A 13,475-nucleotide genomic window follows, 5' to 3' on the forward strand; every position below is an offset into this window, starting at 1 on the left:
GCTCCGCGGCTGCCCTGCTCATCCTCCCCGGCACCCGGCCTCCTTGCCGGTACCCCGCTTCCTTCATCTCCCCCTGCTTTGACCCAAGCACCCTGGTCAGCCGCCTTCAGTCGGCGGACCCGCGTCCTACCCGGCTCGATGACTCCCTCGACCGGGCGGGACGGCGTCCCCTCCGGATGTGTCCTGGTTCCCGGTTCGCGTTCCGGGTCTGGGATCTGTGTCCTCGCGTCCTCGCTGCATAACCTTAAGTTGGGTTTCTCAGGCTCTCAGCTCTGTTCTTTGTACACCCTTGGTGGCCAGGTTCTCAATTCTGCCCCTGGTCATTGATGAGCTGAACTCGCCGGTTCTCTTGTCTGACGGTCAGACTCTTTAAATCTTCAAGATGATGTTTGCTCCTTTTCGTATTTCCTTCAGTGCTTTGTTAACCGCATGATCGGCTGAGAAAATAAAAGTTGAAACGTGGTTTTGGGAAGGTGTCGAACTTTCTTTTCTAATGAGGATGTGAAGTCATTATCCTTCGCTCCTGTCATCTTTTCTGGCTTCTGAAAAGGCCATCTGGAACGAGCGAGCTTTCAGATCATAAACCTGGTAAACTAAATGTGCTGTTACTCGGTAAAGTCATCCCGATTATGGAACATTTTGAAATTGGATTTTGCGGTAGCGAGAGGTTTCATGGTGATTTTATATAGGCTGTTTCCAAGAGCTCAGCATGGAGATCCCGATGTAGAGAGGACCAGGAAGAGTGTTTCAGGTGATTCTCACATCCAGAGAGGTAGCGCCAGGAGCCTGCAGTAGGACCCCGGGGATCCAGGACCGGGTGGGTAATAGTCAACACCAAACGGGTTGCTCCTGCACTGGCGCCTGATGCAATCATTTGCCCTAGCTAGCTATGGAGGGTGGAACCCTCTCTCGGAAATAATTCACTGGAGCATAGCTGCTGCAAATTCTGTAAATTCTGTCACTTTGCAATTTCTACTTCCCTCTATTTTGAGCCTGACTGATTTAATAGTATTGTATTTTAAAATTTCAGTATGTGCTCATTTTTTTTCTTTTTTCTTTGGTATCAGAACACTGTACTTATTCTTTCTCCCTCCATCCTCCCAAATTAAATTAGGTGTGGTTTCTTTGTCTTAATTCGTTTTTTGTTTTTTGTTTTTTTTTTTTTGATGTATTTCCTTAGAAGGGAGAATACATCTAATCTGGAAAAAAACAACCCAAACCCCTCCCTCTGCCACGTTAGCCTGGAACTGCAGTGCAAATTGTCCATCCGTGGTAGTAAGATTGGTTCCATTTAACTACAATAAATGCTGATTATGGAACAGCTTTTCCTTGCTACTCCTGCCTTGTGTATTGATATGCATATTTTGTGTATTGTTTATGTTGGCTTGATTGTTAATTTTTTTGTACTTTTAAAGATATTTTCCTCAATATGTGAGTTTATTTATGTAAGTTAGTTTGGGTTCTTTTTCTGATTTTCCAAGTTAATTTGTCAGTTAATTAATTGCCTGGAACTTTACCAGTTAATACATTTATCAGTTAATTAATTGCCTGGAACTTTGAATCATACGGAGGCCAGTGTCAACTGGAAGGAATTTAAAAGATTATCGAAACCCCATTATTTGCACATAGGAAAATGAGAAAATCCCCTCTGTTTATTTTACATTTTTCTATTATAAAGTTTGTGCAGTTGAAGACCTCTCTGGAGGGATCTTTCAGGTGATTAACAACTGTTCAAGCTAGTGATGTCCATTTCATAAACATTTGCTGATTTGGAAAGGGAATGACTTGAGCCTGTCACTTAAAACAAAAAACAACCAACTGGTAATACTTGACCCCAAAATTCAAGCCTTTGGGAGGGAAAGTTTAGAAGTTTGAAAAACTTTCATCAGTTAACTTTCAGCTTTACAGCTTCATAGTAATTAAAGACTGATGAGTGCTGATACCACAAATATGGGCTGCTGTGTATTAAATGGGTTACTATTTGGAAGATCTGCATAACTCATCTAACCAGCTTTACAAATGAGGAATATGTGGTGTTAAGATGAGGCACTGGTATTGGTAAAAGACCCTTGTAAAGTCTAAGATACATTCATGAGTTTAATGTAATAGTATAAAAAGTTCAGTGCTACAGTTTCTGAGTTAGAAATAACTTTTAACATTAAAACTATGCCCTGTTGGAGTTTTACTGTAATATTAAAGAATTTTCCCAATTATCTGAAAAGGCTTAAAATTTTCTTCCCTTTTTCATCTGTGCATGATTTTCTTCTCTTCTTTTTTTGTGGGGGGTGTTGATTGAATTCAGGACCTTGTGCTTGCAAGGCAGGTGTGGTGCCACTGAGCTAAATCCCCAGCCCTAGTGTATGATTTTCTTGATGAACTTTATCCAGAACAACCATATTGCAAGAGAAGCATCTAGGTGTCTTTTGTTAAATTACAAATTACTTTTCAAAATTAGAAAAAAAAATTTCATTATTTTGAGCTTTTATTATTTTAAATGAATTGATACATTTTAAAATTTGGTATGTGTGTATGTTTTGTACTGGGATTTGAACATCTCCAGCCCTTTTTATTTATTTATTTTTTTTGCGGGGGAGACAGGTCTCTTACTAGGTTAAGTTGCCCAGACTGATCTCACATTTGCAGAACTTTCCATCCTCCTGCCTCATTTTCCCAGAGTGCTGGGATTATAAGCTTGTTCCCCTGCCCCGTGCCAGGCTTAAAATTTCTATTTTAGTTTCTAAAACATACACTTGAGTCACATCCTGATAAACCTGTTGCAGGTTGAAAATGTGTTTGATACACGTAACCTACTGAAGAACATCCTTCCTTTGCAACACAATACATTGTCACTGAGGAGCCTATTTGTTTACCCTCGGATTGGTTGGCTGGCCTTGGGAAACCACTGCTCACTGTTGCCTAGCATCGTGAGAAGGGTGCTAGCCTGGGAGAAGATAGAAGAGCAAAACTCAAAGTAGTTTCTGCTGAATGGATCACCATCCTTCAGTCAGAAATCTATGAGTTGTACCAGGATAAGTTGGGAACTGGCAGTACCCACATAAAAGTAACCGTCAGTAGCTCACATAAAAAAAAGAAAGCTTCTGGGGTCCTTAGTGATTTTTAACAATAAAACAGGGGTCTTGAGACCACAGAGTTTTAGAACTGCTATTTTAGGGGAACGTAAGTATCTGATTTATATGAAGACAGATTTGGGTTTCTGTCTGGAACAGCCCCTAGGAAGCTCCCCCTTCTCCCTGGCCTGTTGGTTCCTCTACAGTCCAGCCTCTGCTTTCTCATTTTCCATTCATTCTTCTGTCCCTCCTGCACTCTGCCTTTGGCTCATACCCCAAAAGGTACTTTTCTGTGATCATCTCATTTTTATCTACTGTCAGCATTTAGCTGTTGATCTGAGTTACTTTTTTTTCCCCTTTGGTTTTGTCTAAATATTACATGAGATTAAATAGTAAGTAGTTGAGGGAAATGTATTTTAATATCTCTGGGTGCAAGCAGGACCTATGGCAATGACTTTTACCTGATCTGGAGGTTCAGACAGAAAATATAGTAGAGATTTGGTGAGATGTTTCCATGATGGTGTCTGGTCTGAAGACACAATACTGAAATGATTTAGGTGGATGGAGTGTGAAACTCTCATAACGTAATTATTGTAGAGAAACAGAACCAAGAAGGATTAAAAAAAAATCTGAGGTGGCACTTAATTATTGTCAAGATAGGAAAAGTTTTCAAGACTTTCTAGGTGGGCTTTCTTTATACTCCTGCTTTTTCCCCCTGCCTATTGTGTGTGTGTATGTGTGTGTGTGTGTGTGTGTGTGTGTGTGTTGATCGAATACTGACGCAATATAGCCTAATATTTCCATAGTTTACATCCTGTCATTAATGACATTGTTGTCATTAGCTGGTAAACTTAGGCAAATGATTTAAACTTTCAGTAGCCAGACTTCTTCATCTACACTATGGAAATGGAGTTTTAAACGGTAAAATGTAAGTTCATGTACTCGTTGGCAGTGCTGCCCGCAGTTTGTAAGTTCTTGGTAAAAATGTTAGGTATTATTCTGAACTGATTGCTGCTGATTGGAATGCTGTTTCCCTTTTTCTTTTACAATTGGGAAATCCAATCCACAGGCTTGTGCATGCTAGGCAAGGGCTTTACCATTGAGTTACATCCTTTGTTACATCCAGCCCTTTATTTATTTATTTGGTACCTGGGGTCATACCCGGGACCTTGCACTTGCGAGGCAGGCAGTGGCGCCACTGAGCTAAATCTGTGGCTCATTTTATTTTTATTTTGAGAAAGGGTCTTGCTAAATTGCCATACTAGATTGAGTTGAACTCTTCAGTCTCATCCTCTTTAGTAGCTGGGATTACAAAAGTGCACCACTGCACCTAATTCTTGGAATGCTAGTTCTGTCAAACCGTTCCTGGTATGGAGCTATTTTCTTAAGATTGTCAGTTTGGTAACATTTGGAACCTATGAAATAATTGATGTCTTCTGAATTTGGTAACATGATAGAAAAGCTTTTAAATTGATTTCTTGAGGGAGTCTTTAAATGATGACATACTGTCTAAATAAATAATACAGTAATAGATATGTGGATAACAATGTGTGTTTCAGCATTGCATTTTTTTTAACCGTAATTGAGGGGACCTAGCACAACTTGAATCTTAGTGGAAGTGAGAAGATTTAGTGTGAGGAGCTTTGGATTTTTTTCTGTTTTTCTAAACTAAAAAGGCCTATTAAAGGACCTACTTAATCTACCAAGGGCAAATGAAAATTATATGAAGTTTTTGTCAGTAGTTAGAAAATATTTAGAAATCTGAGGTGAATTTATAATCCTAACAAGAACCTTCTAGCCTTATGTATAAAGTCAAACATCTTACAAAGGTGAGGAAATGGTTGTTTTTTTGTTCAACTGACTGCCCTGTATACATGAAGGATCCATGAGGAAGATCTGTTGGGATGGTTTTCTCACCTAATACCTATTCTCCCTTATATATAAACTGTAAGCTGTAATATACATCTTTATGGCAAGAATTTATCTAGGAAGTAAGCATCTAGTTGTTTCTTAAGAGTAATCTAGAGATCTTGATGATCTTTCATATATCTTTTTTATTTTTATTTTTATTTTTTTTGGTACTGGAGATCGAACTCTGGTCCTTGTGCTTGCACGGCAGGCAGCAGAACCTCTGAGCTAAATCCCTGAACCTATTTCATATCATTTTCATTTAATGCACACACTAAAATGCTCAAATACAGTTGAGTGGTGAAGAAAAAGAGATGAACAATAATTAGAAATTAGGAATCCTCAAGTACTTTTGATCCTTGTTTTGGTCACTTCCAATTCTTCTAAGGATTGGACCTATATAAATTTAATTATTCCATTATATAGGATAAATACAACTATTTCCTTTCTCGATTGGGACTTTAGAGATGGTAAAGTCCATGTTGGAATCCTCATTCTCATACCACTTCCTGTGATAGCTATCCTGTGTTTGAGTATATGTGCCTAATTCTGAAAACAAGAAGTGATTCAGAGCAATGAGTTTTAAATTCTCCTACCTGTTTTGCTTATGGCCTTGCTTGCCGGTGCCTTCTGAGAGCTCCGAGAGAAAATGGATGAAGTTTGAGGTAGTGCCCATATTTGACACGTGGAATAGGGGATGATGACATTCGAGAGAAGGACTTCTTTCTGACATTCAGAAGGAGATGATACCCTGTTACTCTTCAGAACAAGGGCTCTTTTGGGCAGGCCTATTGTTCCCAGCCAACATCTCTGTTAGGGAACACCTGTGAGATTCGGAGATAGCTTTCCTGACAGTAGAGAAAGGGAAACAGATATTACTGAATACTGAGGGCATAGTACTATGCTGGGTTTAGGTTGTGATACCAGTCAAAAAGCATCTGAGTACCAGAACTGACATACCAGAACTTCTGTCCTAAGATGCATGTAAATTAAGTAAGTCTTTGTATTTGTACAGTGATTTCAGGTATTCTAATGAAGAAGATAAAATGAAGTTAGAAGGTGACTGGGGATGTTAGCTAGCGAGGTCAGGATAATAGAATAAAAGTTGGCAGTATAATAGGAATGAAAAGTAAGTTTGGATACATATATAATAAAAGTAATATTTCATTGTATAACTTCTGGGTATGACACCACTGGGAATTTTAAGCAGAAGCTTATACCTATACATAAATTTACTGCTAATGCAGTTGCTATAAATATGAGCTGATAAAGGTATATGGTGATGGTTGCTTAGATACCAACAGCATGTTTTGTTTGTTCAAATAATGAAAAGCTTTTCTTTCCCTTGGAAGAATACCTCTTTGTAAAATTCTGAGCAAACGAGATTTAGTTTTCTTTTAAGTCATTTGCATATGTGCATTCCTGAAAATTCAGTTTGATACAGCTGTAGGAAAGACTTATGATTATATGTAAGTTTTAAGCTCAGGAAAATATAAGCCCCCACTTTAGTTAACCTCTTGACTCAGGCAATCTGTGGAATAGGGGAACTAACTTTGAATGAAGGGAGCTTGGAAAATGACAACAGCAAGAGGTAAAGCTGATGAGAGGCCCTTCAAAGGAAGTGGGTTCTTAGCAGGAGGGAAGACAAATACAGAGGTGAACAAGGAGAGCATCTGTTCCATCTGTAGCCCTTGAGGAACAAGGGAAAAATCAGCCTCCAGGTAGAGTCATGGGGAAAATACCCTCAAGGAGCAGTGTCAGTCTGGAGTAGTTAGCAGTGTGTCATAAATGATAATGTAGAATGTCATCCAACGCAGGAGGCCCTTTAAGGTGAGAGGATAATTGTTGAAGGCACTGGGTAGGAAAAGCCATCAAATTAGGGATCCTTTGTGTTTGTATAACATGAATTAGGAAGTAATTTGGAGCCAGGTCTAATGTTAACATAGATAGATACCTTTGGACTGGAGACAACTAGGATTCTGTTGAAACAACCTAATCTGGGTGTGGATTTTGTTTTCTATATTTAGATTTTCTTGTGTTTTCTGCATCTGGAAATTCACGTCTGAGCAATTACAGGATATTTTATAGTCATTGTCTTTTCAAATATTGCACCTTTAGGTTTTTTTTAATTCTGCATTCTGGTTGGATAAATCTTAGACTCTTTTCAGTCTCTTCATCTCATAATTTTTATTCTTTTTAATATGCGGCTGGGTAATTTCTGTAGGTCTTTTACTGGTTCTCTAGTTCTCTCTTCAGTTGTGTCTGATCAGTTCCACACATTTTTATTTTATTATAGTGATTCATTTCCACATGATCGATGTGGTTTTTCTCCCCATCTCTGCCCACCTGCTTTCCTGAAATTCACCATTTGAGCATAGTTACTTAACTTGTCTGTATATTTATCTGGATAATAAGTGCTGAGGACAGAGACCTTGAGTTATTCATAATAACCTCTCATGTAGTAAACACTGAAATTGTATTATTCTTACATGGATACTTTTTTAGACACCCACTTAGAAAATGTTCCTCAGGCGGGTGGAGTGGCACAGTCCTACAGCCCTAGCTACTCCAAAGGCTGAGGCAGAGGAATACTTGAGCCCAGGAGTTCAAGACCAGCTTGGGCAGGGTAGTGAGATCCTATCCATCCCCAACATTTCTTGACTTCTGAAACCAGTCCTGAATATAAATTCTCTTTGTTGGCTAGGGGGATCTTGTTCGAAAGCTGAAAGAAGATAAAGCACCCCAGGTAGATGTAGACAGAGCAGTAGCTGAGCTCAAAGCCCGGAAGAGAGTTCTGGAAGCCAAGGTGAGCACTGGGATGCTGTAATGGGATGCTGGAGTAGGTATAGAATTTCTCTTTTGTATTTAAAATTTCTTTGAGTGGAAGAGATCTAGAAAAGTTTCTGAAAAAGTAAAATTTGATTTATCTGTTTTGTTAAGAATGCTTTTTCTGAAAAAAAAGAAGCAGAATCAAGATATATCACATATATGTACAGATTCCATATGATGAATGTTATTATTATGTATATTTAAAATGTACCAATAAAGTTAACTTTAAAAAAGAATTAAAATATATCATGTACCAGTACAAATTCAATATAATGAATGTTATCATTATATATATCTAAAATGTAACAATAAAATTAATTTTTTTAAAATGCCTTTTCCTTACTGAATAGTTTCTCTGGTGTGAATAGACTATAATAATACATAAGATCCTAATAAGATTACTGACATTGTGAAATGGGAAGAAAGGGGCTAAAGGTGTAGGGAAGGTGGGATGGGTAGGGGAGACGTAATAAGGGAAAAGGAAAAAAATGTGAGAAAATGAAAAGATGGAAATAAAGTGTTTGTAGATGGAGAGGGGAGGAGGGGGTGAAGGGAGGGCAGGGACAAGGGGAAAAATTGAGAACCAAGACTTGTCATGTAGAGGTACAAGATCCCAACAATGAATGTAACTGTACTGTATCCCTAAAATGTACCAATAAACTCAATTAAAGCTGAAAAAAAAAAGCCTTTTCCTCCTTTACCTGGCAGCCTTCCTTATGTATGACTTCTTCCTGCCCCCTTCTAATCCCACTCCTGCCAAATCCTAGACTCAATATACCTCATTAATTTCCTGGAAGGAAATTCTTTATGAATTCTCCTATGCCTGGAATAATGATTTTGTTGTTTTTATCTGTCTGGTGTCTGACAAATTTAAATAGATTAAAGCCACCATTTTACTACAGTTATACACTAAAAATTCATGTATTGCTTATATTGTTTATCACTGTCTGCATCTAAATAAGCTCTGTCTTATAATTTTGAAAATTGTTATATGTTTTCCTAAATCTTTAAGTAGAGGTATCTTTTCTGCTTCTCAAAAGATGGAAAACTGAGGCTTTCACTTTTAACTTTTTTCTGCTTCTCAAAATCTTATCTGATAAATTTTACATTGAATTCTGATGAGTAAATAAACTAAATCCAGATATATAAGTTCAGATTTCTACTCACTTCTCCAGTTATACATTCTTTTATTTACTCTTCTATAGGAGCTGGCATTACAGCCCAAAGATGACATAGTAGACAGATCGAAAATGGAAGATACCTTGAAGAGGAGGTTTTTCTATGATCAAGCTTTTGCTATTTATGGAGGTAGGGGATTGGCAAAAGGACAATTGTGTTGTTAGTGGCTTTAGATCAAGAATATGGCTTGCCATTTGGTATCTAATTGTATCAGGGCACGTAAAGGAGGGTAGATATTTTGTTTTGTTTGTTTATAGTTGCCATTTGGTGTGATGCTTCTTGTTTCTATTCACCCTATTTATTCTTGAAGATTCCCCTTTCTTCCCCATTAGGATGTAGAGAATTATTGGGAACCCGGGTAGTAAGCATGTGATGTGTTCATACATTTATACAAAGATGTGCTCTTCTTAAAATGTATTGGGAACTTAGAAGTAGTAGAGGACTGTATAGTGCTGGCTGGCTCTGTTGTGTCCTCTACACAAGGATGGTGGTAAAACAGTCCTTGGATTATTCTTTATGGGCGTCTGCCAGGAGAAAACACTCTCTATAGATCTGTGGATAAATCATCTTTCTGAATATCATAGGTGATTATAATTCATTAATTAAAATGTAGAATGATATATTTCACACTCAAAAGTTCATTTCAATAATATTAAACTTTTAGTACTTTGCCACTGAAACTTCATTTTGGTTTCACAAAGCAAATCTCTAAATGTTAGCTTCTTGAGGTTTAAATAGTGATTCAGATACTGAAGAACGATATGGAGAACTGGGGGCTGAAATTTTAGATCATTATTTTCTTTTTTCTATGGCAGAAAACTACTTTTTCGTTCTGTGTCCTGGGTGAAAGTACATGGGGGAACTTTTAGTATTTTTAATTTGAGGCTACTCCTACTTATGGAAGTAGTAAATGGAGTAAGAGTTTTTAAAATTTTACTTTTGTCAGCCAGCTAGAAGTTAAGGGATTTGAATTGTGGGCTTTAAAGATCTTTTTAGAGAGTCCATAAAGTCTTGGTGGCATCAGTTTCTCGTATCTTCTTGCTGTCATTTATTCAGAGTAACAAACAAAGTACATGTTTTCCTCTTGTATTTTATAGGTGTCAGTGGTTTGTACGACTTTGGGCCAGTTGGATGCGCTTTGAAGAACAACATTATTCAGACCTGGAGGCAGCACTTTATTCAGGAGGAGCAGATCCTGGAGATTGACTGCACCATGCTCACCCCTGAGCCTGTTTTGAAGTAAGACTCACCTTTGAGGTGGAAGTTTATTATATCTATTTAAGTAACTTTCTGATGACAAAAACTACTCATGTTCAGAATATCTGGAATACAGAAAAACAAAGAAAATATATACCTATTACCCATAGGTAGCCTTTTAAAATTGTTTATGCTCCCACTCTTTTTTCCTGTAGATGTTCTTGTGTATTTCAATTATCACACTGCTTTTTTTTTTTCATGTAATGTAAGTGAACATTTACTCAGGCAGTTAAATATTCATCTAAAGCACTTTTAATGACAGCATAGTGTTCTGTTTTATGGATGTGCCATGATGTAGTTAGTACTATATTGTAGGCATCGAAAGTACTTTGAAGTCGGGCGTGGTGGTGCATGCCTGTAATCCCAGCACTCAGGAGCCTGAAGCAGGAGGATTGCTATGAGTTCGAGATCAGCCTGGGCTACATAGTGAGTTATAGGTCAGTATCAACTATATAGTGAGACCCTGTCTCACCCCCCAAAAAAAAATAAATAAAGTACTTTGAATTTTGACTGTACTGAGCATACAGATTTATGGATTTTTTATTAGATCCCTGATTATCTTCTTAGTATAAGTTCTCAGCAGTTCTGAGCAAAGGTGTGTGTGCATTTTCAAAACTCTATTATTTCATTGAAATTTCAGTACAGAAACGTAAAGAATATTTTTACCAAATAGTGCAGGATTTCAGTAACTAAAAGAAGAATTTTAATCATTTGTAGCATCATTATTCATTTAATGTTACCTATCAAAGAGGAAATTTTTATTATTAGCACCCTTTAGGTCCTTCTAACACCCAGCCAATTAAGAGGAGAGAAATTTCTGATGGTGGGTCTATAAGATTAGGACTTCTTACTCTTAGGTACTTTGTTCTACCAGTAGGAGCTGTGCAGAGATACATCAGTGTTGTTACAGGTTTCAGTGGCAGAAAACTCTTCCCAAGGATCGGTGTCTTTCCTGAGCTATCATGAATTCTTGTCTAGTCAAATGCCTGATGATTTTGGCCTTTATTAGGTCATATATAATAATGGCATAGGCATGAATCAGTTGTTCCTAAAATGTAGTACAGACCTTATGACAGTTTGTGAAAAAGCAGAAGGTAGTTAACAACTTTCTTTCCATAGGAACGTGGGAGAGGTTGAGGATAGACTCGAGGAGGAATTTTCTCTTGCACATATTACTGTTTTGTCATGGATACATCATTTTTATAGATACAGAAATATCCATCCTTGAGATACACAGATATAAAATATGGGCAAACATTGTGGGGGTTGCCTTATAAGATAATAATACAGTGGTACCTCAGTTCAAAAACTTCATTTATTCTGTGATTTTGGAAGAGATGGCCATGTTTATGTTTGTGTAGGAAAGATGGCTGCAGTCGTGTTTGTGACCTGATGCATAGTTTGCAGATAAAAAATTTTTTTGCCAAACGCTTCTGTTTGCGCACCAGATTCTTTGCAAACAAAAGCATTCATGAATTGAGGTACCATTGTGCCTATGTATTGATTTGTATGAGAATGACAAATTGCCTTGGCATTTGTTAACTTAGGACCTCTGGCCATGTAGACAAATTTGCTGACTTCATGGTGAAAGATTTAAAAAATGGAGAGTGTTTTCGTGCTGACCATCTATTAAAAGGTATGATTCTTCATCTCCTTCAAGTAGGATTGATCTACAGTGGGGTTTAAGTTAAACTTTTTTCCTCAAAATTTTTCCTGTTTTTTTTTTTTTTTTTTTTTTTTTTTTTTAGTGCTCAGATCTTAAGTATACAGATCAAACCCTTTAAGAAGTTATATACTTCCGGGCATGGTGGCACATGCCTGTAATCTCAGCACTTGGGAGGCTAAGACAGGAGGATCGCTGTGAGTTCGAGACCAGCCTTGGCTATATAGTGAGTTCCAGGTCAGTCTCAACTACATAGTGAGACCCTGTCTCAAAAAACCAAAAAAAAAAAAAAGAATGTACAGAATTTTAGTTAAATACGGAAAATTTTCCTAATTAGCAAATAAATCAAAGCAGTGCCATAACTGTCCTTATAAAATCAATTGTAGAATTCATATACATTAAGAACATAAACCTTATATTTATTTTTTAATTGCCTACTATTGAAACGCAGAAGTTCTTTTTCCCATTGAGTGACAATGACACGTCAACACTGTTCTTATAGCTCATTTACAGAAATTGATGTCTGATAAGAAGTGCTCTGCTGAGAAGAAATCAGAGATGGAAAGTGTCTTGGCTCAGGTGAGACTTGTAGAGATGCTCTCAGAGTGACATGAGCTGTCTTTCTTTATGTATGTGATAACTGTTTCTTTTCTTTTCTGTTTTGGCACCCAGGATCAAACTTGGCACCTTGTACTTGTGAGGCAGGCGGTGGAACCACTGAGCTAAATACCCTGCCCTTTGTTAATTTTTTTTTTTTTTTTTGGTACCAGAGATTGTACTTAGGACCTTGCTCTTGTGAGGCAGGCAGTAGCATTGAGCATCCCTGATGCATGTGATAACTGTTGAATTCCATGTTGAGTTGACCCTGGCCACTGTTATGAAGAAGTAGAGTTTGCTTCTGTCTCCTCATACTGTAGGATCTCCTTGTTCTTGATCTTTGGAAGCCACCAAAATGCAACCTTTTATTTCAGGCCAAACTGCCATATCAGTGTAAAGCATTCAGTTATGGGAATCACTTTTCTGGATTTGATAGCTAAAGCCAGAGAAGTCACTGCCAATGAAGTGTTCTGTGTTGATGTGACACTTTTGGGGCTGATGGTTTTGTGAACATTATCCCATCAGCCTCTATTTGGTTGGAGTGTGTCAGAATTTCCTACCCTTGCTTTTTCTGGTTTTCCTATAGACATAAAATTTTATAAATTGTATTTAATTTGACAAGTATAGGAATAGCAAAATAGATCATGAAGATAATTTATTCTGACTTTTTCCTAAGTATAAGAATACCTTTTGCATTATTTAATCCTTAATCTCTTTTGAAGATTGGGGGGTGGTCACAAATTAAGAATTTGGTGAGGGGGCTGTGGATGTAGCTCAGTGGTAGAGCATTTGCCTAACATGTGCAATGCCTTGGCTTCAATCCCCAGCACTGAAAAAACAAGAGTTTTATAATGAAAACTGCACATCCTCTTCCTAGGAAGGTAAACATGCCTGAGTGTGTGTGTGTGTGTGTGTGTGTGTGTGTGTGTACACACACACACACACACACACACACACACACACACCCCCCCCCC

The 13,475-nt window shown here is 37.7% G+C and overlaps 1 protein-coding gene across 1 annotated transcript in view; it reads left to right on the top strand.

Annotated features, from left to right (window-relative positions):
- The first annotated feature begins 138 nt into the window (after positions 1-138).
- Gars1 (glycyl-tRNA synthetase 1) overlaps positions 139-13,475 on the top strand; it is a 38,785-nt gene continuing 25,448 nt past the window's right edge. Inside the window, exons 1-6 of the mRNA XM_010628366.1 lie at positions 139-300; positions 7,681-7,782; positions 9,011-9,113; positions 10,082-10,223; positions 11,789-11,877; positions 12,407-12,483. Of these exons, the coding sequence (XP_010626668.1) occupies positions 139-300; positions 7,681-7,782; positions 9,011-9,113; positions 10,082-10,223; positions 11,789-11,877; positions 12,407-12,483 (675 nt within the window). The remainder of the gene's footprint in view (positions 301-7,680; positions 7,783-9,010; positions 9,114-10,081; positions 10,224-11,788; positions 11,878-12,406; positions 12,484-13,475) is intronic.

The sequence above is a fragment of the Fukomys damarensis genome, unplaced genomic scaffold (genome assembly GCF_012274545.1).
Source record: "Fukomys damarensis isolate Sample0158 unplaced genomic scaffold, DMR_v1.0_HiC HiC_scaffold_4, whole genome shotgun sequence".
NCBI classification, from domain to species: Eukaryota; Metazoa; Chordata; class Mammalia; order Rodentia; family Bathyergidae; genus Fukomys; species Fukomys damarensis.